At 53.1% G+C, this 21886-nt stretch overlaps 7 protein-coding genes and 1 non-coding gene across 8 annotated transcripts; 5 read left to right on the top strand and 3 right to left on the bottom strand.

Moving 5' to 3' along the window:
• The first annotated feature begins 134 nt into the window (after window positions 1-134).
• CAOG_09841 lies at window positions 135-207 on the top strand. The gene has a single exon. It is a non-coding gene; the product is annotated as a tRNA-Ala (tRNA).
• A 632-nt stretch (window positions 208-839) lies between these two features.
• On the top strand, window positions 840-2791 carry CAOG_07851 (hypothetical protein). The gene is made up of 3 exons (XM_004342884.2): window positions 840-1018; window positions 1198-1703; window positions 1810-2791. Exons 1-3 carry the CDS (start codon window positions 898-900, stop codon window positions 2707-2709), a joined length of 1527 nt encoding a protein of 508 aa, XP_004342933.2. The 5' UTR covers window positions 840-897; the 3' UTR covers window positions 2710-2791.
• Window positions 2792-2870: 79 nt separating this feature from the next.
• Window positions 2871-5085, top strand: CAOG_07850 (peptidyl-prolyl cis-trans isomerase-like 4; the record flags this gene model as incomplete). Its single annotated transcript, XM_004342882.1, has 5 exons — window positions 2871-2940; window positions 3069-3201; window positions 3779-3875; window positions 3949-4366; window positions 4592-5085. The coding sequence occupies 5 exons, from the start codon at window positions 2871-2873 to the stop codon at window positions 5083-5085; spliced, it is 1212 nt and encodes a 403-aa protein (XP_004342931.1).
• A 72-nt stretch (window positions 5086-5157) lies between these two features.
• Window positions 5158-6392, bottom strand: CAOG_07849 (hypothetical protein; the record flags this gene model as incomplete). Its single annotated transcript, XM_004342880.2, has 2 exons — window positions 5158-5922; window positions 6255-6392. The coding sequence occupies 2 exons, from the start codon at window positions 6390-6392 to the stop codon at window positions 5305-5307; spliced, it is 756 nt and encodes a 251-aa protein (XP_004342929.1). The 3' UTR covers window positions 5158-5304.
• A 557-nt stretch (window positions 6393-6949) lies between these two features.
• CAOG_07848 (polo kinase 1) lies at window positions 6950-11273 on the top strand (the record flags this gene model as incomplete). Its single annotated transcript, XM_004342878.2, has 10 exons — window positions 6950-7443; window positions 8004-8108; window positions 8193-8309; window positions 8432-8649; window positions 8765-9122; window positions 10077-10221; window positions 10309-10456; window positions 10564-10705; window positions 10831-10959; window positions 11070-11273. Exons 1-10 carry the CDS (start codon window positions 7021-7023, stop codon window positions 11271-11273), a joined length of 1989 nt encoding a protein of 662 aa, XP_004342927.2. The 5' UTR covers window positions 6950-7020.
• A 104-nt stretch (window positions 11274-11377) lies between these two features.
• CAOG_07847 (carbonate dehydratase) lies at window positions 11378-13407 on the bottom strand. Its single transcript, XM_004342876.2, has 4 exons — window positions 13044-13407; window positions 12110-12279; window positions 11934-12033; window positions 11378-11824 (listed from the first exon to the last, which is right to left on the bottom strand). The coding sequence occupies exons 1-4, from the start codon at window positions 13314-13316 to the stop codon at window positions 11618-11620; spliced, it is 750 nt and encodes a 249-aa protein (XP_004342925.1). The 5' UTR covers window positions 13317-13407; the 3' UTR covers window positions 11378-11617.
• A 674-nt stretch (window positions 13408-14081) lies between these two features.
• CAOG_07846 (inosine/uridine-preferring nucleoside hydrolase) lies at window positions 14082-15722 on the top strand (the record flags this gene model as incomplete). The annotated part of the gene is made up of 2 exons (XM_004342874.1): window positions 14082-14458; window positions 14771-15722. The coding sequence occupies 2 exons, from the start codon at window positions 14082-14084 to the stop codon at window positions 15720-15722; spliced, it is 1329 nt and encodes a 442-aa protein (XP_004342923.1).
• An 84-nt stretch (window positions 15723-15806) lies between these two features.
• CAOG_07845 (hypothetical protein) lies at window positions 15807-20232 on the bottom strand. The gene is made up of 9 exons (XM_004342872.2): window positions 20155-20232; window positions 19574-19683; window positions 19137-19404; window positions 18211-18992; window positions 17691-18093; window positions 17405-17573; window positions 17023-17291; window positions 16844-16938; window positions 15807-16757 (listed from the first exon to the last, which is right to left on the bottom strand). The coding sequence occupies exons 1-9, from the start codon at window positions 20206-20208 to the stop codon at window positions 15989-15991; spliced, it is 2919 nt and encodes a 972-aa protein (XP_004342921.2). The 5' UTR covers window positions 20209-20232; the 3' UTR covers window positions 15807-15988.
• Between the last annotated feature and the right edge of the window lie 1654 nt (window positions 20233-21886).

Genomic DNA, 21886 nt, shown 5'->3' with positions numbered 1-21886 from the left:
AAGCTATCTACTAGACTGCTGGGATTGTGGAATTTATGGAACGAATGCAGCCTGCGTGCATTGGAAGAAGCGATTTAGCGATGCGCTTGCTCACGACTCGAGTACACTTTGACCCACAAAATCCGATCGTCTCTGGGCTGCTAGCTCATTTGGTAGAGCGCGTCCTTCGCAAGGACGAGGCAGGGGGTTCGATTCCCCCGCAGTCCATTTTTTTGCTGGTTTTTTTTTTGTTTTTTTTTTTTTGTTGTTGTTGTTTGTTTGTCTTGGCTCGTTCGCTCTCGTTTTGTCTGCGTTTGTTGTCGATGGATCTTGTGTGTGGGTTTTGGTGAATGGGCGCGCGAATCAACGCCGACAGCGCGAATTGTCAAAAATTTGGTTGATGTGGAACATGGCGCCCTCCTCCTCCCTCATCACTGCCATGAACAACTTGTAAGTCTAGGACATGCAGACAACCACACCCGAGAGCTGGCGAGTGCCTCGGATTGAACACAATGTAAATCATGGGGTTTTTTTGGGTGGGGGGTTTGGGTTTTTGGGGGGTTTTTGTCAAACATGCAAACAAATATGCAAACAACCCAATTTGGAATGAGCCCAGTTTGTACCAACGACCAAGTCGCGACAGATCTGAGCTGTTATTAATGAAGGCAGGAAAAGGGATATGTGAAGTAGATTGAGCTCTGGTTTAACGGCTTGGGTTGGTCCTTAGTGCCTCGCAAACCGACTCTCCATTGATTTCAAAACAAACACACATATACACACATCCTATCAAAAGGTTGTCTGCAAGCGTTTTGAAGCCTTTTTGGATGAGGCAAATAGTGCTTGGATCAGTCAACAATCAGCACTCGTTTGGGTGCAAAGTCGCTTCAACCGTCAATCCGTTCACTCGTGCAATTCGCAATGGTCGTGGTCGGACTGGATGTCGGGACTACAAGCATCAAAATTGTCGTGCTGGACCCTGCGCAGACACTCTATGCTCCAGTCTGGGCGGCGGAAGAGCAGCATGAGGCTTACACAATCCGTACGTTGGCTGCGTGGAAATTGTTGGCACCGAGCAGTTCATCCTCTGTGTGTGGCGAGTGTCTCGGTGCACTGTCATGAACAATACGGATCGGAGATCCAACATTGGAGTCGTTTTTGAGTCAAGACGCGGACATGGCTGAGACCTGACTACTTCTGCTGTGTGCTGCTGTGTTTCAGATTCAAGCGAGCGAGCGGAACAAGACCCGAGCGTTCTACTCGGCGTGGCTGTCAACTTGCTGCGATCAGTGCCAGAGACTCTTGCGGCGCGTGTCGACCGGATTGCATTGACTGGTCAGATGCACGGCGTTGTGCTCTGGTCGCAGCAGAATGCGAATGCTGCTGCCAATCAGACACCCAACCTGAAAGACTCGAGTTTACTTCCAGTTTCACCATTAATCACATGGGAAGACGGTCGGTGTTCATCGGCATTCTTGGCAGATTTGCACAAGCAAGCGACAAGTCAAATGCAACTCAGCTCGGGGTATGGCGTGGCATCGCTCGCATGGCTCGCCAAGAACAACCCGGACATTTTGAGCAAGGCCACAGCTTGTGGTACCATTATGGACTTTGTGGCATGCAGCATCTGTGAAGACGCGCAGCCCTGCATGACACCGACAAACGCTGCGAGTTTCGGCGCGTTTGACGCTGCGCAGTCTTGTTGGCAACAGCCCTATATTGAAGAGGTAAAGTTGATTGTTTGTTCTGTTGCTCGAGTGTCGAGTTGTGAAACCTTGATTGCTCAATAATGGAGCCGAGCCGTTTGCTGCAAAAAAACTACAAAATGGTCAGGTCGCGGGCATCCGGTTTGACCTCCTCCCGCGGATTGTGTCGTCCGGAACTCGTGTTGGACGGCTAAAATCCGGCATTCTGCAGGCAGATCGAACAACGGAGGTCCAGGTGTTGGCGGCAGAGGGCGATCATCCTTGCTCAGTCTACGCTGCTCTCAACATTATCGCGCGTCCAAGCAGCAGCGTTCCAGCCGTGCAGCCATCCCATTCCGTACCGCAGGCTATTCTGAATATGGGAACTTCCTCCCAAGTTGCCATTGTGGTCCCGCGGTCTGGGCTGCCCGCCGATTTGAAACTCAACCCGTCGGTGGAGATTCGGCCCTACTTTGCCCCCGAGCTCTGCATGATTGTCCTTGCGTCACAAACGGGTGGAAACGCCTTGGCTGCGCTTGTGACTGCATTCTCTCGGTGCACGACAGAACTGTCTGACGATGCCGGTGCGATTTCATCCGACGCGGCATTCTCCAAACTGATCGAAAAGGGGTGCTCGCTTGTCAAGCAAACAGACAGACCTCCGTCGATTTCCTTCCGGCCTACGTTCTACGGCGAGCGAGCAGACACGGCTATGCGGGGCCAAATTGCAAACATTGGACTCGACGCGAGCGGCGAGCTTGACTTCTCCTTTGTCGGCCTATTTGTCGCCGCATGTCGCGATTTGATGCTGCATCTCGCCACAATGCTGGATCAGCTTGTCGGTGATACCATTGCAGAGTCTTCTCCAACGCTCCTGCACCGGCTGGGTATTCAGAACTTGATTGCAACTGGCCGCGCAATTCAGCGCAACCCCTTATTGCAACACTTTGCTTCTGCGGCCTTTCGTGTTCCTGTGCGAGTATTGCCTCTTGACTCGCGTGCCGACTCTGCCCTCGGCGTTGCCCTGCTCGCCCTTCCGACGGTCTAATCGCGACGAGTTGACTTTCACTACAGCTGTGCTCGATTTATTTTTTTTTTTGTTGTTGTTGTTCAATCAACTCGGTCGTTTGATTTCATCGTTTGATACTTTATTTTACTTGTCTCAGTTTACAAACTCATCTGTTCAGTCAGTCATAATTTCCACCAACGATGAGCGTTCTGGTTGAGACGTCGCTGGGTGACATTGTGATTGACTTGAACGTTGAGCACGCTCCCATCGGTGAGACTCCCCATCATGCGCCACCTCAGCTCGCCTTTCGACTGACGGGTGCTCCTATTGCGCCATGTGTGCTCACACTGCTTTTGCTGTGCGTTCGCCTTTGTGGCCGTTTGGATCAAACACTACAGCGTCGCTCAACTTTCTCAAGCTCTGCAAGCTCAAGTACTACAACTACTGCCTCTTCCACAACATCCAGCGCGACTTTATTGTGCAGACGGGCGATCCAACCAACACTGGTCGCGGCGGAACGTCGGTCTTTGGGTGAGTGTGGCTTTGGGCAATCCACGGGTCAGGCTCGGTGGTCTCTGAGACTCTGAGACTGGGGACGTTGTTGAGGTTGAAATTTATTATTGTTCAGCTCTCATGGGGTTTATGTTGCTGAATCGACGTGGCATTTCCTTGCTTTTGGTTGTTGTTGTTTTTCTTGCGGCTCAGAATCGTCGATGGACCGTCACGGCGCTTGTTTCGGGACGAGATTGTGCCGACTGTCAAGCACGTAGCCGTCGGGACTGTGGCGATGGCTGGTTCTGGCAAAGACGGCAACGGCTCCCAGTTTTACATTACGACAGCGCCGGCACTCGAGTCGCTGGATGGCAAACACACCATCTTTGGGCAGGTTGTTGAGGACGAAAGCCTTGCAACGCTTGCCAGGATCAATGACTCCTTTTGTGATGATAAAGGCCAGCCTTACAAAGACGTCAGGTGGGTGTTTTTGTGTGTCAGAACAGTCATGGCGTCCTTTGGGACCTCGGATAGTCCAATTCTGATTTGCTTGTCATTTTTGCATATTGGCTGTTGTTTTTGGTTTCGCGCTCTGCTTCCTTCGTCCCCAAACTAGAATCAAGCACACCATCATTCTCGATGACCCGTTTCCGGATCCGCCAGGCCTAAGAGTTCCAGACGAGTCGCCTTTGCCTTCCAAGGAGCAATTGGAGGTAAGACTCGTCTGTTCTCCTCTTTGTTTGCATTTGAATGACCCTGCCCCTCACCATTGTCGATACCCCTTAGACTGGACGACTGGCAGAAGATGAGGAGATTAACGTGTGGCAGGGCAGGAGCGACGAGGAAATCGAGGAAGCCATCAAGGATCGCGAAATGTACGCCGGCGCTCAGATTCTCGAGATGGTCGGCGATCTACCAGACGCCAACATTCGGCCACCCGAGAATGTGCTGTTTGTCTGCAAGCTCAACCCCGTCACCAAGGACGAGGACTTGCACGTCATTTTCAGTCGCTTTGGTGACATTCGCTCGTGCGACATTATTCGCGATCCCGTCACCAACGAGTCGTTGTGCTACGCCTTCATTGAGTTTGAGCGTGAAGCGGACTGTGAGGAAGCCTATTTCAAGATGGACAACGTGCTGATTGATGATCGACGCATCAAGGTTGATTTCTCGCAGTCCGTCGCGCGTGTCGGAGGCCAGCAACGTATGTTATCTTTTCATTCGCGCTGGATGGCTGATTGTAATGTTGCATTGGAAGCAGTTTTGGTTGGGTGACGGAGGAGAGGGGGGGGGAAAAAACAACAAGTGGCTAGGATTTGAATGCCGTTGCTCACGCACAGCATCTCGTTTTGCTTGTAGAGCGCTTTGATTCGCGTCGGCAGGAACGAGACATGTCCCTTCCTTCGGGAATTCGTCTTCGAAACAGCAGTGGATCGCATGGCGCGCACCGTGACATGGTCTTTGAGCACGACCACTATGCCGAAAACTCCTCGTCGAGCAAGCGGGCACGAATGGACACTGAGCCTGCAGCACGCGATCGACAGCACTCGTCACACTCTGGACACGACCGATACGAGAATGGCGGTCGAGACTACCGAAGCGATTCGCGCGATCGCGAGCGCTCCTCCCGCGACAGCCGCCGGGATGCTCCTAGTGGATCGAGCAGCAGCAGTTCCTCGTCGCATCGATCCTCGCATGATGGAGATCGCGATCGGCGGTCTTCAAGTGATCGTGATGGAGATCGCGATAGGCGTTCCTCAAGCGACCGTGATCGATACTCGTCGTCGAGCGGCCGAGCCGGCCACGAGCGTCACGATCGGGATCGCCACTACTCGTCGTCTTCGTCTTCGAACGATCGTCACTCGTCGTCGCGAGATTCGGATGATCGTCGACACCGGTAGGACCTGGAACTTGTTTTTCTGATGCAGCCAAAGCTCCCATCCCAAACTCTGCTTTTGGGCAATCAACATCGCAATTAAAAGAAAAAATGGTTGCATCAAAAACTCATCAACACTCGCGCAATGCGCTCAAAACTCAACACCTACATTTTTGCATAAACAAACACACGACAAGATTATACAATATTGTTGTAAAAAAAAAAAAGCCCCTGCCACGGACAACGCGCTCACAACAGTAACCCCACTAGTATGGTCGATAGCCACTTGGTGGTTGCTGTTGGCTGTACGGGTTTGGCGGGCCGCCGTGATGTTGTGATTGGGGTTGGTAGTGCTGCTGTGGTGGAGGCGCGCCGCCAAAGCTTGCATAGCCTGCGGGCGGCGGTGGTGCGTAACCACCACCACCACCACCACCACCGAATGGAGCAGCATTGGCACCAGTCAGGGGTGCTCGGTTGTACGACGGCGGCGGAGCGGGTGCGGCATTGCCATTGTACGACGGCGCGACGCTGGGACCACCACCGACATACGACGGCCGCGGCCCTCGGTCGTCTCGTCCGCCATATCGATCACCACCGCCACGATCACCACCACGATCACCACCGCGATCAAAGCCACGGTCGCCGCCACGATCGCCGCCACGGTCGCCGCCACGGAATCCGCCGCCACCGCCGCCTCGGGGTGTAAACCGACGCCTGCGCTCGGCTCCTGGTGGTGCCCAGTCCTGCTCGATTGGCATTGGGTGGAAGGGCTCTGCGCGCCACGGGAAGCGCGGCCAGCCGTTCTCGTTGATGTAATTCTCAAAGAACAACTTGACGGCCTCCTTGTGCTTACGGCCCGAGATGTGTGTCTTGCGCACCGACGACTGGAAGCATCATTGACAAGATCAAAAAGAACAGCAACCCCAAAAAGGACCAAAAACACACACACACACAAGGTGGGGTGAGCTCGATGGTGAGCAAACGATCAGACAACGATTTGAGAGATCTCTGTTCGACCAGGTCGCAAACCCCCATCCCCAGCAGCAACAAAGTGCGTTTTCGAGGTGAGGGAGGGGGGATTGATGACGATGATGGGCAAGTGGAGTGGGTGCAGAGCGGCAGCAGAGAGAGAAGGCGGAAAAGGTGGAGGAAAAAAGAAAACTCAATCGAGAAACGGTTATACGAAAAAGCTCATGATTGGGAGAGGAAGAAGTACCGAATCGTGGGTCAGGTGCGCTTGGCAATAGTGACAAAAGTAGCGAGGCATGCTTGGTGTTTTGGATCCAAAAAATGACTGGTTGGGCTCATGCTCAATCAGTGCAAGTACGGTTGAGGTATGGGAAATATGTTTCATAGTCAAAGTGAGGGAGGTGAAGGGAGAGGGGATGGGCGAAGGGAAGGGAAGCGAAGGAGAGGAAACTGGTCGGCAAAATTCGGGTTCTGAGCAGCTCATCGCGGAAGCTCTCGGGGATTGTGAGTCTTACGATTGATGTTGATGAGTTGCGTTCATTTATCAGTGAATTTGAGACGATATTTGAGGTTTAAACCAAGTGTGCGGCATTTTCGCAAGCTACTTGATTGCTGAAACCCTTTTGGTGGAGAACGCACTTGACTTGCCACATGTGGATCATGATCCGACCAATCCCCACGAAACACTGAATATGGCATTTTAAGTTAACTGGCCAGGTAATTTTTGCAGCAGATCGCGCTGTAGTGCACTTTGCTGGACGCCTGCATATGAAACAGCAACAGCACAAATTTGAACTGGTCAGATTTTCATCAACCGTTCCATTCACCGCGCGCCCTCCTCCAACGGTCCAAATGCACAAAACGACAAACAACCTCAATGACCAGCTTGAAGATTGTGGCAGTCCCCAATCCAAATCCGATTCTTCTTCGTCGGCGCTCACTTTATAATTTTGGATTCTTGTCCGTTTTTTTTTTTTTTTTTTTTTTTTTTTCCGTTTCTTCACTTTTGAATCATGCTTGCATCGCGGCCAGCTGAGCCCGCTGCGATTACGATGCAGCCCGTCGCTGGGGCGGCCACACGCGCTCCTTTTGCAGCCATCTCGAGCAATCGAGCACTGGCAGGCAGCAGCAGTGGTGCTCTCAAGCCGCCGGGACTGACTCGCGCACCACTCTCAGCGGTTTCAAGTTCGACTTTGGCTTCTGCCGGCCGTTACGCGCCTTCGTCACACACCCAGCGGCCCGTCTCTGCCGCCGCAACGCCCAGCCATGCACCGATGAACATTCCTGCATCCAATGCAGCTGCATCGGCAAGCACTGCGCGTCGCAGTGGCCCGCTGGGGACGCCGGTCAACCCGTCTGACTTTTCCGCCGTTCCCGACGTGATTGTCAACCACCGCCTCGGCCACACATACATCAAAGGTCCCTTCCTGGGCAAGGTAAAGCACACGCATTCCTACTTTTTGACAAGACACACCACGGTGGGGGTGATGCAGAGACAGTTGGTGAAACAAACGGCAAAACGGCGGCGCAACAAAACGCGTTGAAACGGTTTTTTCAGGTTTGAAACACGAAACAGTTTTCGTTTTTTCTTTGTTTTTTGGGCTTTCTGTTTTTTTTTTTTTTTTTTTTTTTTTTTTTCCTCCACATTCTGTCACTTGGCTTGCGAGGCTTGTGCTGATCTGTCTTTGAGAGGATGACAGCTCATACATGCCATATATGCAAAAAAATCCAACACATCAGGAGCGGTGGATAAAAAACAAACACAAAAGAGATCAGCCAAAGCAAAAGCGCGCGAAAGCGAAGTGAAGACCTGTCAAAACGCACACAAACTGTTCTGCTTGGCCAACCTCCGAGCCGCTCCGATCTGATTGCGTGTTCCACAGTACCACTTAGTCACTGCTCTCCATAAACCACAGCTCTCGAAAGCGCGGTGCTGCATCACTAAAGCCACTCGACTCACCCTTGACATTCTGATTCTCGGATGATTGTAAAATAGGGTGGATTCGCCGAGTGCTTCCAGCTCACAAGAACTGACACAAATGAAGTGTTTGCGGGGAAGATTGTTAGCAAGAAATCGTTGAGTAAGCGAGCCAAAGCCAAGGTAAGCCGGCAAAGATCCCCGATCGTCCAAAATTGTCGAGTCATTCGAGTCATTCACCAAATCGAAAACTCCCATTTGACACAGCTCGAGACCGAAATTATCATTCACAGCTCCGTACAGCACCCCAACATTGTGCAATTTGCGGACTGGTTTGAGGATGACGTTAACGTGTACATGGTCCTTGAGCTGTGTGCAAGCAAGGTTTGTGTTTTTTGTTTTGTGCTTTGGTTTTTTTTTCTTCTCGCGTTGCCTTTTCGCTGAGGTGGTTTGAGAATCGACAAATGTGCTGACTTGTTGTCCCCAAAACTCCTACACACCGCAAGTCCATGATGGAGCTTGTGAAGGGCCGAGGGCGCCTAACTGAACCCGAGGCACGGTATTTTCTGTACCAAATTATTGACGCCACACGATACCTGCACGAAGAGAGCGTCATTCACCGGGACCTCAAGCTCGGCAACTTTTTCCTCAGCCACGACATGTGTATCAAAGTGGGCGACTTTGGCCTTGCCACGCGTGTGACCCACGAAGGCGAGCGAAAAAAGTATGAAGATCATTTTATTGCAACGTTTTGCGTTTTTTTTTTCTTGGTTGACTCATTCAATGCCACTTTCCCTTTCCCGGCCCCCCACCCGCTTCCCGAAACTCTTTACAACCAGAACTCTCTGCGGTACCCCCAACTATATTGCTCCCGAGATTCTCGAGGGCGAGCACACGCACAGTTATGAAGTGGACGTTTGGGCGATTGGCGTCATTTTGTACATTCTCCTTTTCGGCCGTCCTCCGTTTGAGAGCGAGTCCGCCAAAACCACCTACGAGCGCATTCAAAACATTCAGTACAGCATGCCCGCAGATGTCCCTGTTTCGCACGACGGCCGGTCACTGATTGCCCTCATCCTGACACGCAACCCGTTCGATCGTCCTTCTCTCAACACCATTCTGGCACATCCCTTCATGACCAACCCTCAAATGCCCGATCGGCTGCCGACCTCCTGCTTGACCCGCCCTCCCAAGTGGGTATGGAACCAGCAGTCTGAGAACGCCGTTCAGAGCAGTTTGACTCGGCCCTCGTCTTCCTCCTCCTCCTCTTCCTCGTCCTCCGCCTACACGACCATGCATCTCGGCAACAAGATGGCAGAGCACCAAGCCACGCCGATGGACTGCCAGAGCATGAGCACCAAGGCGCACGATGCGCACCCACGACATGGCGAACTTGCCACCACTCAGATGCAACCGCCGTCGAAACGGCTTCAGTTGTCGCAACATCACCAACCCCAACAAGCACATCAACAGCCTCAACCACACAGCGGGCAAGATGTGCTCTATGCCGCACCTCAGGCCTCCGCAACTGCGTCGAATCTGCGATTCGCGGCTTCTACATCTCATGTGACTCCCTCCGCCACCACCCAGGCCACAGTTACGACTGTGACCGGGAGGAGGGTTGCACTGGCGTCAGCGCTGGGTACCCCGTCATCGAGCGTGACGCTTTCGAGCACGGGTGCATCATCTGCCATGCATGGCGTTGGCTCTGCAGCTCCGGCTCAAGCTCAGCCAATGGTGCCAACCGGTCTTGCGATCGGACGTGCAGGCCGGACCACCGCTCACTCTGCAGGAGTCTCACAGGCAGCACCTCGAGTCGCCGGATCCACGCTGATGACGTCCAGCTCGAGACTTTCCAGCAGAGCTTCGGCTGCGACTGCTATGCAGACAATGTCTTTGCAGACCAGTCACGCAGATTCTGCAAGATCATCCGTCGCCCCCATGCAGTCCCGTATGGAAGTGCAACAACGCACATCATCGTCTCAGTCTCAGTTGCAACAGCAGCAACTTTTGCTCGAGCAGCAACAGGCCGAGCGACAGCGCCAACTTCACCAGCAACAGCAACAAGCACTGCTTCAGCAACAAATGCTCGAACAACAGCAGCTCCAACAACAACAGCTGCAGCAACAACAGGCCTTGCAACAACAACAGGCGGCACGTTCACAACGACCAGCCTCCAACACCAGTTCTCGCACCTCGTCTCTGCAAAAGCTCCAGCCCGAACAGCTGGCCGAGACTGTGACGGAAATTCTGAATCGCCAGTACACGACGGACGCAGCATCTGGCGTTGCAGCAGGTCAGCACACACACCGCTTTACTCTGATCATCTCTGTCTACTAGTGTGAACGATGCAGCTCAATACCGTTGTGTTCGATTTTGGCAGAAAATGACCCCGCTCTCGTTCCAAACATCTGGGTCACCAAGTGGGTTGACTTGTCCAACAAGTACGGGTTGGGCTACCAGCTCTCCAACGGTGTGGTTGGTGGCTACTTTAACGATGCCAACACCCTTCTCATGTACCCCGATGGCCGGTAAGCGTTGCAGCTTTATGTCGTGTCTTTGTACGGAGGTCAAAAAGATATGGTGATTTTGTGTGACTTGAAAATTGATTTGTCTCGATTTTTTTTTTGGTGTACAGCACGGTGGACTCGATCTCTTACGAAGGAGAACCCGTCAAAATGATGGGACGTCGGTACATGATTGATCGTTTGCCCGACGACATTCAGCCCAAAGTTGCAGCCTTGTCCCGCTTTGAGGAGCACATGAAAAACCTTCTCATGGTAAGCAGTTTGGTCTTTGTGATTTTTTTTGGGTTCATTGCAAGCAGGCCTGTGCTCGGTCGACGTACTCAATGACGCTGCGGGGAATTGGTGTTCTCCTTCCGATTTTTGATTGCTACCGACAGGATCCAAACGAAGCCGACGTTGTCTTGTCGTCGAATAGCGAGCCTCCATCCGATTCATCCCTTCCGTTTGTTCGCAAATATTGGCTGACCGAGCATGCAATTGTTTTCCGACTTTTGCAACTGGTTCAGGTTAGTTTGAATGCTTTGCGGGTGCTTCCGGTGGTTGTGAGTGGGTGCTCTGACAACGGTGCTCACAATTGTTGTCGTTTGACACGGTTTTCCCCCTCCCCCGTTTTCAGATCAACTTTTTGGATCACACCAAGCTCATCCTCTCGGCTCAACTCAACTCCATGACGTTTATTTCTGCTAAGGGCGTGCGCCAGAGCTTCCCTCTGCACGTGCCCGAAGGCCAAGTGCTTCCTGAAGAGCTGATTGCTCGTCTTTCTTATGCGCGAGACTTTTTCCACGCCCTCAGTCAGAAGCGCGCCGAGCGACATGCCTAAGACCTCCGTTGAAATTCACCCTCCTCACACCATCTAACAAGGCATATGCCAGATGAACTCCTTCCTTCCACCCCCCTCGATGTAAATTTTTGAACATTTATAAAAAACACCCTTGTTGATTGAAACAATCCTTTGATTCTCTCCAAACAGCTGCACAGATAGTCATGCAGCAACCAGCACACCAACACACTGCACTATGACCAACCAATTTTTTTCTTCCGTCAAACAACAACAACAACAACAACAAAAACAACAACTACAACTACAACAACAACAACAACGACAACAACAACAAAAAACAACAAAAGACGCGCGCCGTCAAGGCGAGCTGTACAGCAGACATCTTAGTGCTCATGATGATGTTCACCTGACCGAGCACTCATTTCGTTGCGCATGCTTTCCACGGGATGCAACCTCTCCTGCTCAGTGGCGTTGGGGTGTGCTGGGAAGTTAAACTCGTAAAGCTTGCTAATCTCGTTCCATTCGGGGCGGTTTTCAACGTGCAGGTCGTGGATCAGGCCGGTGCGAATGTCGCAAACCCAGCCATGCACCTACGCAAACAAAGAAGAGGCCAACAACAACGATTGTGGGGGGACATGAGCAAAACGCAGAACGTCGAGGGAAAAACTTGGGAAATGGCAGAAGAGTGACGTTTCATACCTGAACATGATGACCCGTTGCCCAAGCATGCTGAACGACAGAGGTCTTGTAGAGGTTGTACACTTGCTCCACGACGTTCAGTTCGACGAGCTTTGCAAAGCTACAGAACGCACGATTGTGAGTGTCTCGGGTTTCCACCAACAAAACAAAGCTGTTTGCAACTGCTTGTTTCTTACCGCTTGTTCGGATCTGCAATGGCGCTCAGCTCCTTGTGGTGCAAGCGGCTGACGTCCTTGATGTTGCGCAGCCACTTGTCAATCAGACCGTGCGAGTCGTTCGACATTGATGCGCGCACGCCTCCGCACTCGGTGTGTCCCATCACGATAATGTGCTGCACCTTGAGCACCTAGCAAAGAAAACAATAAAAATATCCAAGGATCAAAAGTTAATACATCCGATCCCCCATCTGAGCATTTGAGTCATGCCATGCGGTTGTTGCTTTGGTGGCTTTTTGAATCACAATCATCCAACAACCTTGCTCTGAATCTGGTTTCTGACCCTGCTTTTTTTCCCCCCTCTTTTGCTCATCATCATCATCATCATCATCGTCTGCCACCGAGCGCCGTGTTTTTTCCCCCATGAAAACCTTGCTCTAAACCTTGCTCCAAAACCTGCTTTCCTTCTGTATTTCCCCCCCCCCTCCTCTCACTTATTCCTCGGGTAACCTGTGCCACCCGAGTGACCAATCTGACTCACTCAATTGCTCTCTTTTTCCCCCGTTTCTCTTCCCTTCTTCCCCCCCCCCTCTTCCACCTTTGCTCCCCTTGCTTCCCCACTGTTGTCGAGCGACGTAAACGCATAACGTGATGACGTCGCGGGCTGTTCGTGTGAATGCTGATGCGAAACTCCCACAACTCGAGCAAATCGCATGACTCGTCACTGGTTTTTGAAATAAAGCTCAAAACCCCAACAACCGTGATTTTCCATTGCGTTTCAACAGAGTGCTTGTTTGGGGGGAAAGTGGGGGAACAACTGAGGTTGGTCTTTTTGGTCTGAAGGCTGACTTTGGGGGGGGGGGGAACAAGGGGGAACAAGGGGGGGGGGGAACAGGGGACGTGGCGCGTGGTGTTGGTGTTGGAGCGTGACTGTGATGCTGCTGCTGCTACTCACTTCGACGGCGTACTGGAGAACCGTCATGATGTTCATGTCCGTGTTGACGACGAGGTTGGCGACGTTGCGGGTGATGAAGATCTCGCCGGGCATCGTCTGCGTCAGCATGTCTGGCGGCACGCGCGAGTCGCTGCACCCGATCAGCAGGTACGGCGGCTTCTGTCCCCGCGCCAGCACTTCGAAAAAGTCGGGCTGCAGCTCGGTGATCTCGCTCACCCATCGGCGGTTGTTCTCCAGCAGCCGGTTGTACTGCTCGGACGAGCCAACGGGCATGGCCGATGGCGACGGGCGCACAACGTCAGTTCCAGCTCCAGCTCCAGCTCCAGCTCCAGCTCCAGCTCCAGCTCCGGTTGATGGTGCTGCGGCATAGCCAGTGCTCGATGAGGCCTGCGTCGTCGGCGAGGCAACGACAGTCATTCCGCGAAGGGCCGACCACGACATGCTTCGCAGCAGCGGTTCTCCGTGTCCGTGTGGCGTGTTTGACTCGCTCATGGTTGAGTGTATGTGTCGGTGTGTGTGAGAGTGAGTGAGTTGTGTATGAAACGACGAGTGAGTTGCTCCAACACGGATGATGGAGAAGGAAAGAGAAGGAAAGAGAAAGATTAAGACGTGTGAAGAATGAGCAAAGACAGACTGAGACAGGACTTGAAATGGTAACTAGGTAACAAAGTAACTAAAGTAACAAAACGGCAAAGAAAGAAAGAAAGAAAGAAGGAAAAAAAAAAAGCAGATAAAATCGAGCCACTCGAACGAGGTGCCTTCTCAGAGACCCTCAGATACTTCAATCACTTCCATCTTACTTAGACCTCGCTGTACTCTCTCTCTCTGCTTCCAGTCGACCGCGATTGCAAGTGTTCCCCTCTGCTTTGTTTATTGAAATGTCGCAACGCTTTCGACCTTTTTTTTGTTTGCAGTCCTGTATCTCTTCTCGCTGTGGCAACGAAACGTAACTCATCCACGACTCAAACAATCCCCAAAGACCAAGACCAAAATCCCCAAAGACCGAAACCCAAAGCACACACACTCACACAGACGCAGATGCAGCAAAAGCTGATTATCGACACGGACGCTGGCGTCGATGACGCGGTTGCGATTCTGCTGGCGTTGAATTGGCCTGGGGCGGAAATCCTCGCCATCACGACGGTCGCCGGCAATGTGGACGAGAGCCAAGTCGCGGTGAATGTCGCCAAGATCCTCGCATTCACGGGGTGCTCGTCCATCCCAATCTACCGCGGCGCAGAGTCGGCCATCATTGCGTCGCGCGCAGACTCCAAGACGTGGGCGGGCCATGGCGTCGACGGCCTGGGCGACGTGCCAATCGACCTGCTCACGCCGCACCAGCACCTCGTCCCGCACCGCGCTCCGATGGGCATGGGCATTGCAAGTGGAAGGCCAGCCCAAGTCACTGCGAGTCAGTATGTGGCGCGGTCCTCAGGAGGCAACCACAATCATACTGACGACACCAACGCGAATGCTACTGCTACTTCTACTTCTACTACTACTACTACTACTACTACTACTGCGGCTAATGCTGGCATGAATGGTGCTGCTGGTGCTGCTGCGGCGGGCGGGCTGGAACGCGAGACCTCGTCCTCACTGGGCGGACTCTCCGGAAGCAACTCGACCTCAGCGAGCAGGTCGGGAAGTGGACACGCGTCGCCGTCGTCCGTGCAACAACCTTCCATCGTGCACCATCCGCACGAGCAACATGCGGCGGTCGTCATCAGCCAGCTCATGCACGCACACCCGGACGCCACCTTGGTCATGATTGGACCGTTGACCAACTTGGCGCTCGCCCTGCGTCTCGACCCGAGCCTCGCCGACGCCATCAATGCGCGCCCCAACCGCTTGGTGATTATGGGCGGAAGCATTGCCGGCGCGGGCAACGTCACCATGGCGGCCGAGTTCAACTTTCACCAAGACCCCGAGGCCGCGTACATGGTCTTGGCTGCGTGCACCAACCCGGCCTCCACCGTCATTGTGTCGCTCGAATGCTGCCAAGAAGATACCCTGACTTGGGAGCACTTTGACCGCTTTGTCGAAAGCGAAACCGTGTTTGCCAAGCTGCTGCAGCTCGTGACGCAGCCGTACGTTCGCATTTGTCGTCGTCGAGGGGTTGCCGGCGATGCCACCGCGACGGCTGTCACTTCGGTTGTGCCCTCTCAGGCATCCAACAGCAAGAAGAACCCGTCAGAAAAGCCAACTGCTGAAGCGAACGACTCGGTGATGACCACGGTGACCACCACAACCACCACGACCACCACCACCGCCGCCGCCGCTGCCAACAACAGCACCAACAGCAACAACAACCATTTGGCGGCCACCGATCCAGCACGAACCACGCCGCAAGCCGTTCTCGGCCAAGACCCTGCGACCGAGCAGGTTTCTCTGGCTGCGATGCGCGCTGCGGCTGGCTCGATTGCCTCTGCCCTCGACGTCCACGACGACGACGGACGCTTCACACCGTACGATGCATTTGCCATCGCCATTGCGCTCAAGCCGAGTCTTGTCCGCGAGAGCGAGCACATTTTTGGCACCATCGAGCTGGGCGGCCAGCTGACTCGTGGCATGCTCGTGCTGGACCGCATGCGAAAGTTTTCACCGCCCAACATTTGCATCGTCCGCCGGCTGCGCACTCAAGAGATGGTTGAGATGATGATTCGCACCTTCCACGAATGAGACGGCACGTGTGATTGTGTGTGTTGCGTTTTTAAGGGTGATTAGACTGTCCAATAATAAGCATGGACTTTGAGCTTTGCTCACTCACGACAAAAGTTCCAGATTTATTGGCTGGAGCAACAAACAAACAGAAAAAAAACAATCAATAAAACAACAACAAACAACAAAAGAGTTTGCAACGGTTTTACACTTTTTTGTTTCCTCAACAAAGCTCAACACCCGCACATACGACACAGATTCACTCTCAAGTCAAGCATGCCTCTCGTCTAATAGCGATAGCCTGGCTGGCCATACTGCTGCGGAGGTGGCTGTTGCTGACCATACGGTTGCTGGTACCCATAAGGAGGCTGCTGCTGTTGTGGTCCGCCGTAGCCTGGTTGCTGCGGGTATGGCAGAGACTGCTGTCCGTAGTGCGGCTGGCCGTAGGGCTGTTGACCGTACTGCTGCTGCGGTTGACCGTACTGCTGGGGAGATGGCGCGTACTGTTGGGGAGGAGCATATGCCTGCTGCTGTTGGGGCTGTTGTGGGTACGGCAGAGATTGGTTGTATCGCTGCTGTGGTTGCGGCGCGTAATCTCGCGGGAGCGGTTGCTGTGGCTGTGGCGCGTAATCCCGCGGAAGTGGCTGCTGCTGGCCGTACGGTGGCTGCGGTGACGAGCTGTAGGGTTGCTGCTGCTGTTGCGAGGCGTTGAAGCGGCTGTGGTCCAATTCTGCATAGTTGGACTCGGGTGCACTGGGCGCATACGAGCTCGGGTAGTCAGGGCGCGGGGGAGCGGGGGCGCGCTGGGCAACGGCAGGGGGAGCAGTGTCCTCGTACACGTTCGGGACTGAGCTGGGCGCTGCAGCAGCGGAGGTCGACAATGGCGGACGGTTGACGCGGGGCGCCGGGACAGGTCGAGGCGCGTTTGCCGACCCAGGTTCGATTCGGGGGAGAGGCTGGGGCACTGGCGAGGCGCTGCCCTGCTGTTCCGAGCCAGCTGCCGGCAAGCTTGGAATGGAGCCGGTTGGTTGAGTGGTAATCTCGCGCGTCAGCGTTCTGCCGAAAGGAAAGGAGCGTAATGAGACGACCAAATGCAGCAAAGTCTTGGAGGAAGGGTTACCAATAAAAATCACAACACTTACGCGAGGTACTCCTTTTGCTCCGTCTTGCGAGCAAACGCCAAATCCTTGCACTTGTTTTGCAGCTTGAGCAGCAGTTGCAGGAAATCGCCATAGAACTGCAATAGCGCGAAGTGAGACAGTCGGAAGAACAAAAACAAACGAACAAACTCAAACACAATGACCATCAAAGCCAGCCCTACCTTCAACCCTTCTTGCACATTGGACTGGATTTCAACAAAGGCATTGTAAGCAACGTCCAGATTGCGGAGAGCAACCTCACGTTGGTTGGTGGCCGTGTTGCTATCCTTGAGTGCGACAAACTGCTCGTTCGTCACGCGGATCGACTCGAGCAGTTGCTCTTGCGTGCGAATGCTGTCAGCGATACGTGCTTGGAGCGGTCGGTACCGCTGCAGTTGCTGTTCCATGACACTTGCAGCGTCATCATCCGCATGTCGCATCAGTTGTTCGGCTGGGAGCCAAAAGCAGGAAAACCAAAGAGGAACGGAAAACAAAAAAAGTTAATCACCAAACAAGCAGCAAACGTCACAAACGACACCAAATCAAACAAGAAAAAAAGCATACCGATCGAGTCTTGCGATGCAAGCGACTTGAGTTCTCGCTCCATGGCGTCGCGCTGGGACAAGAGCGTCGTAATGTCTGCCAAATGGCGCTTGAGTTGAGCGACAGCGTCCGCGGTCTGGGGGCTCATGGATGCTGCGCTCGAGGCTGGCACAAGGGCCATCAGCTCATTCTAGCATTCACCAAGAAGCATGAGGGGTGAGTTTGGCGGTGATCGAAAGCAAAGAAAGAAAGAAAGAAAGAAGAAAAAAAAAAAAACACGACCACAGACACAGAAAAGGGCACATACCGCAGGCTTGCACAGGTTGGCAATGTTCTCACGATGCTCGTCAAATTTGGTAGAGACAATACCGTCCGAATCGTGAGCCTTGCGGAGAACGGTGCGGAACTTGGCAATTTCCTCGCGCATCTGACTGGTGAGAGCGGCCGATGGTGTGCGCGTCCACTTTGCGCCAAACTGCTCGCGCATGGCTTCGTCGTCGCGCTGCTCCTCATTGAGGACATTCTCTGCCTCGGTCAACACGTCGCTGTCATTGCGGAAGAGCGACTGCTTGGCGTCCATCGTTTCCATCAACTGGCGCACGCCGCCTGCAGTGCGGACTTTTTCCGACTTTTCAAGGATTGCCGGAGGCAGGCCCGCAGGTTGCTCGAGTGCCTCGATGGAGGCCGGCAGGTTCATAGAGGCAAGCATGCTGCATTGAAAAAAAGAAAAGAAAAAAAAGGGTCAAATTCAAAACACGCACATTGAGAACAAACCCCCTTGACGACAACAACCCTTCCAACCACAACATCGCACGAATGCACAATACCTGTTGGCCATGTTGCGGGCAGACTCAATCTGGGCCGTGTCGGTGCGAATCAACTCGTCCTTGCGAGCATTGTACGTCGACACTTGCTGCAGCACATTGAGGGAGACGAGCTTGCCAAAGAGGTCGTGGCTGAGCTGCAGGCTCGTGTCGAGCTCAAACGCGGTGGGGGTGACCATGGGTGCGCGCGTGGTCGTCGGAATGGAGGACTGGGCAGGGACGGGGTCGTGGTAAATCACGTCGTTGTCCTTGCTGGTCGCGACGAATTGACGCGCCGCCTTTTGCTGGAGCGAGCGGTAGTCAAAGTTGGCAATTTTCATCTTTTCCACATACTGGCACAGCTGGTCGCACGTGGAGAGGCGTGCAAGCTGCAGGCCGTACTGCTCCTTCTCCTTGCAGACTTGCGACTCGTGGAAGTGGGTGAGGGCGGCATAGTAGTACTGCTTGGCTTGGAACAGCGGTTGCCAGCCCTTGTCGACGAGGGCGCGCGCGTCGCCGCCTGCCACTGCAGTGGCCGCTTGCTCAAAGTAGTCGGCTGTTTGGGCAGCCAGCTTGGCAACGATCGAGTCCTTCATGCTGGTGAGAACAGCCTTCAGGAAGAAGCACTCTTGCGCCTGGGCGATCGAAATGGCAGCCAGAGCATTGAGCACGTCATTGCGCAGGTCGGGAGTGACGGTAAACCCAGTAATCAGGACGGGGACGTTGGCACGCAGAAATTGGAACAATCCGGCGGCGCTCTGGAACGAGTTGCAGGCGATTTTCAGACCCGCTTCCGTTCCGCGATTCTGTGGATTGGAGAGAATTGCCAAAAAGGGTGCACGAATGCAAAAAACAAACAAACGAAGGGAGAGTTAGACTGAAGAGCTCGAGAAATGGTGGTAGGACTGACAAAAACGAGGAAAAACTGAAAAAACCAAACCCCAACGCACCTGAGCAAGAGCAATCTGCATGTGAACTGCAGCAGCGTTGAAGAGCATGCACACGAGCTCGTAGTTGGACGAGAAGAGTGACAGCTTGCGCTCATCCTTGGCCGCCGAGAAGCTCAGGCTGGGCGTTTTCTGGCCGAGGAAGGCGTCGTACCAGACAAATGCAATCCGGACATCGTTCTCGCTGATGGGGAACCGACTCTGCAATGCTCGCAGTTGAGCGCAGTACTGCTTCAACGTGGTCAATCCCGCATCAGAGCGTTCGGGTTGTCTGAAAAGTGAAAGTGAAAGTGAAAGCGGGGGCACACAAACAGTCAAACAAGTCGTGAGTTTCCGACTGAGATTGAGAGCTTTCCACCAATGCCTCCCATCACTAGAAGTAGATAGTAGGACCTTTCATCAATGCATTCGAGGAGGAAGGGGCAACGGTGCACACTTACGCGGCCGATGCACGTAGACCGTCGAGCGCGGTCAACGCGTCAGCAAAATTGTCTGGATTCTCATTGTAGTTGGCTGCAATGAACGAGCGCAGCACGGGCGCAAACTGGACCTGCAGCAGCACAAGACAAGTCGTTGTAGAACACAACAAGCAAGTGAGTGGATTGAATGAACGTCGAGAGCGTGGTGTGAAGGGTCGAAGCGCTGAGAAGGAAGGAACAAACTGGCTCAACAGCGAGAGTGACGCAACGGTCAACCACAGTTAGTGCAGCGAGCGCGTCGTCCCCGATGAAGAGGAGACTTTCATTGACGCTGCTCGATACTCTGGAGAGTATCGTCTTGGCTCGTTCCAGTCGTAGTGGATGTGCCGCTTTCAAAGGAATCGAGGGGAAAACGAGAAAAAAAAAAAAAAAAAAGACAATGGAACGCCCAGCCAAAGTCCAAGTCTCACACAGTCCACGTCTCAAACTATCACTCTGCTGCTGCTGCTGCTGTTGCTGCTGCTGCTGCTGCGTTGTTAGTACAAAGATGCGACAAAAGCGACACTATCCGTGGATGAAGCGTTGCTTTTGGTTTCTGTTACCGGGCTCGTCTTCTTTGGCTCAACGCCGACCATTGGCAATGTTGCTGCACTCATTTCGTCCGAATGACACGAAACAAAAAAAAAAGGGGGATTGAAGTGGAAAGTACAGTAACAATGACAGCTGTATGAACGATTGGAAAGGAGGTGGCGGGATCCCAGTGTGTGAATCCGGTACAATCCACAATCCGAAGCCAATTCTGACAGCTTTGCGTTTGTTTGTTGCTCCAGCCACTTTGCTCTCCGACGATGTGCATGATGGAAGTGCACGAACATGCAACGAGCTAACGTACAATAATGGGTCACACTGGCATGGGCCCCACGACGTTGAGGATTCAGGTGTGAAAACATGGGGAGACAGGTTTTTGTTTCAACCACCCGACAACAAAGGGCTCTCTTTCACCAATGATGTCGTACCGAGTATGACTGAGAAGCAGCGCGAGTCCTATGATGATCCACTTCACGAAATGCGCACGAGTGGATCTCAACGAACGAATGCAACAAAAGGGAAGCGCCAATATTTCTTCAACCACCGACAACAAAGGGCTCTCTTTCACCAATGCTGCCAAATCAGAGCATGACAACACGCGTCCTATGATGATCACGTCACGAAGTGCGCACGAGTGGATACGCTTCCAATACAAGTAAGAGCGCTTTCTCTCTTGTACTTTCTTTTCGTCTTTCTCCTTTCGTCTTTTTGCTCTTTGCTTTCTTGAACTTCTTCAAAGACTTCGTTATTTTCACTTTTTTTTTTAACGAGATCTTTTCGGTTTGATTTCAATGCTTTTTTTTTTTAAATTCCCTTTTTGATTTTAATATCAGATCCTTCCCTTTTTTGTATTTTTGTATTTTTTTAATTTTTTAATTTTATTTTATTACTCCTTTTTTTTTTTTCGCACTTTTAATTTTCATCTTTTTGTTTCAGTATCTTTTTTTTGTTTGTTTAATACCCCTTCCATTTCATACTGTTTTCTCACTATTGCGACTTTTTCCCTCCACCTTTTCCTTCAATCCCTGTTTTTTTTTTCTTTTTTCGTTTTTTTTTTCTTTTCTCGTTAGAATATTAAATTTTCGCATGGCGGATTCGCAGCCGCTCGCACTGCTTCCCGACCGCGGTGCTGCCCTGCCGCTGCTGCCCCCCCTGCGCGCGCCCACGACACTGGAGACAGTGCAAGGACACGCCGCACCCGCATCTGCCGGGGCGCGGAGGACGGCCGCCAACGCCACTCGCGCGGGGTGCAGAGCAAAAACAGATGGTGGGAAGCAGCTCAATAATAATGCGCCGCTTGCTGCTGCTGCTGCTGCTACGGACGACCGCAGCGACACGCGGCGCGGGCTTTGCAGAGATACGAGCAACGACGGCTGCTCATTCCCATTATCAGCGAAGGCAAGGCGGGCGGCCGTCGCTGCAGCGCCCAACAAGAAGGAGTGCAGCAGCAACAACTGCAGCGGTGAGAATAAAGTTCCAATAATAATGCTCGACCAACAGCAGCAGCAGCAACAGCAGCAGCACCTAGCAACCCTCTGCTACTCCAATACAGAAGCACCAGCCAAAGCCAGAAGCAACACAAATCCACCAGCAACATCAGCAGCAGTAGTCGTGGGTTTGGTGGACTGGGTGGCGGCCGCTCTGCCTGCTCCTGTTCGCTCCCACCGCCACTCTCGCTGCGCTGCCGTCCCCACATCCAAGTCCTCCCGACGCACACTGCCTGCACCAAACCAACGCGACCGCCCA

Source organism: Capsaspora owczarzaki (assembly GCF_000151315.2).
Source record: "Capsaspora owczarzaki ATCC 30864 unplaced genomic scaffold supercont2.16, whole genome shotgun sequence".
Lineage (NCBI taxonomy): Eukaryota > Filasterea > Ministeriida > Capsasporidae > Capsaspora > Capsaspora owczarzaki.
This window is presented reverse-complemented; position numbering and strand designations above follow the sequence as displayed.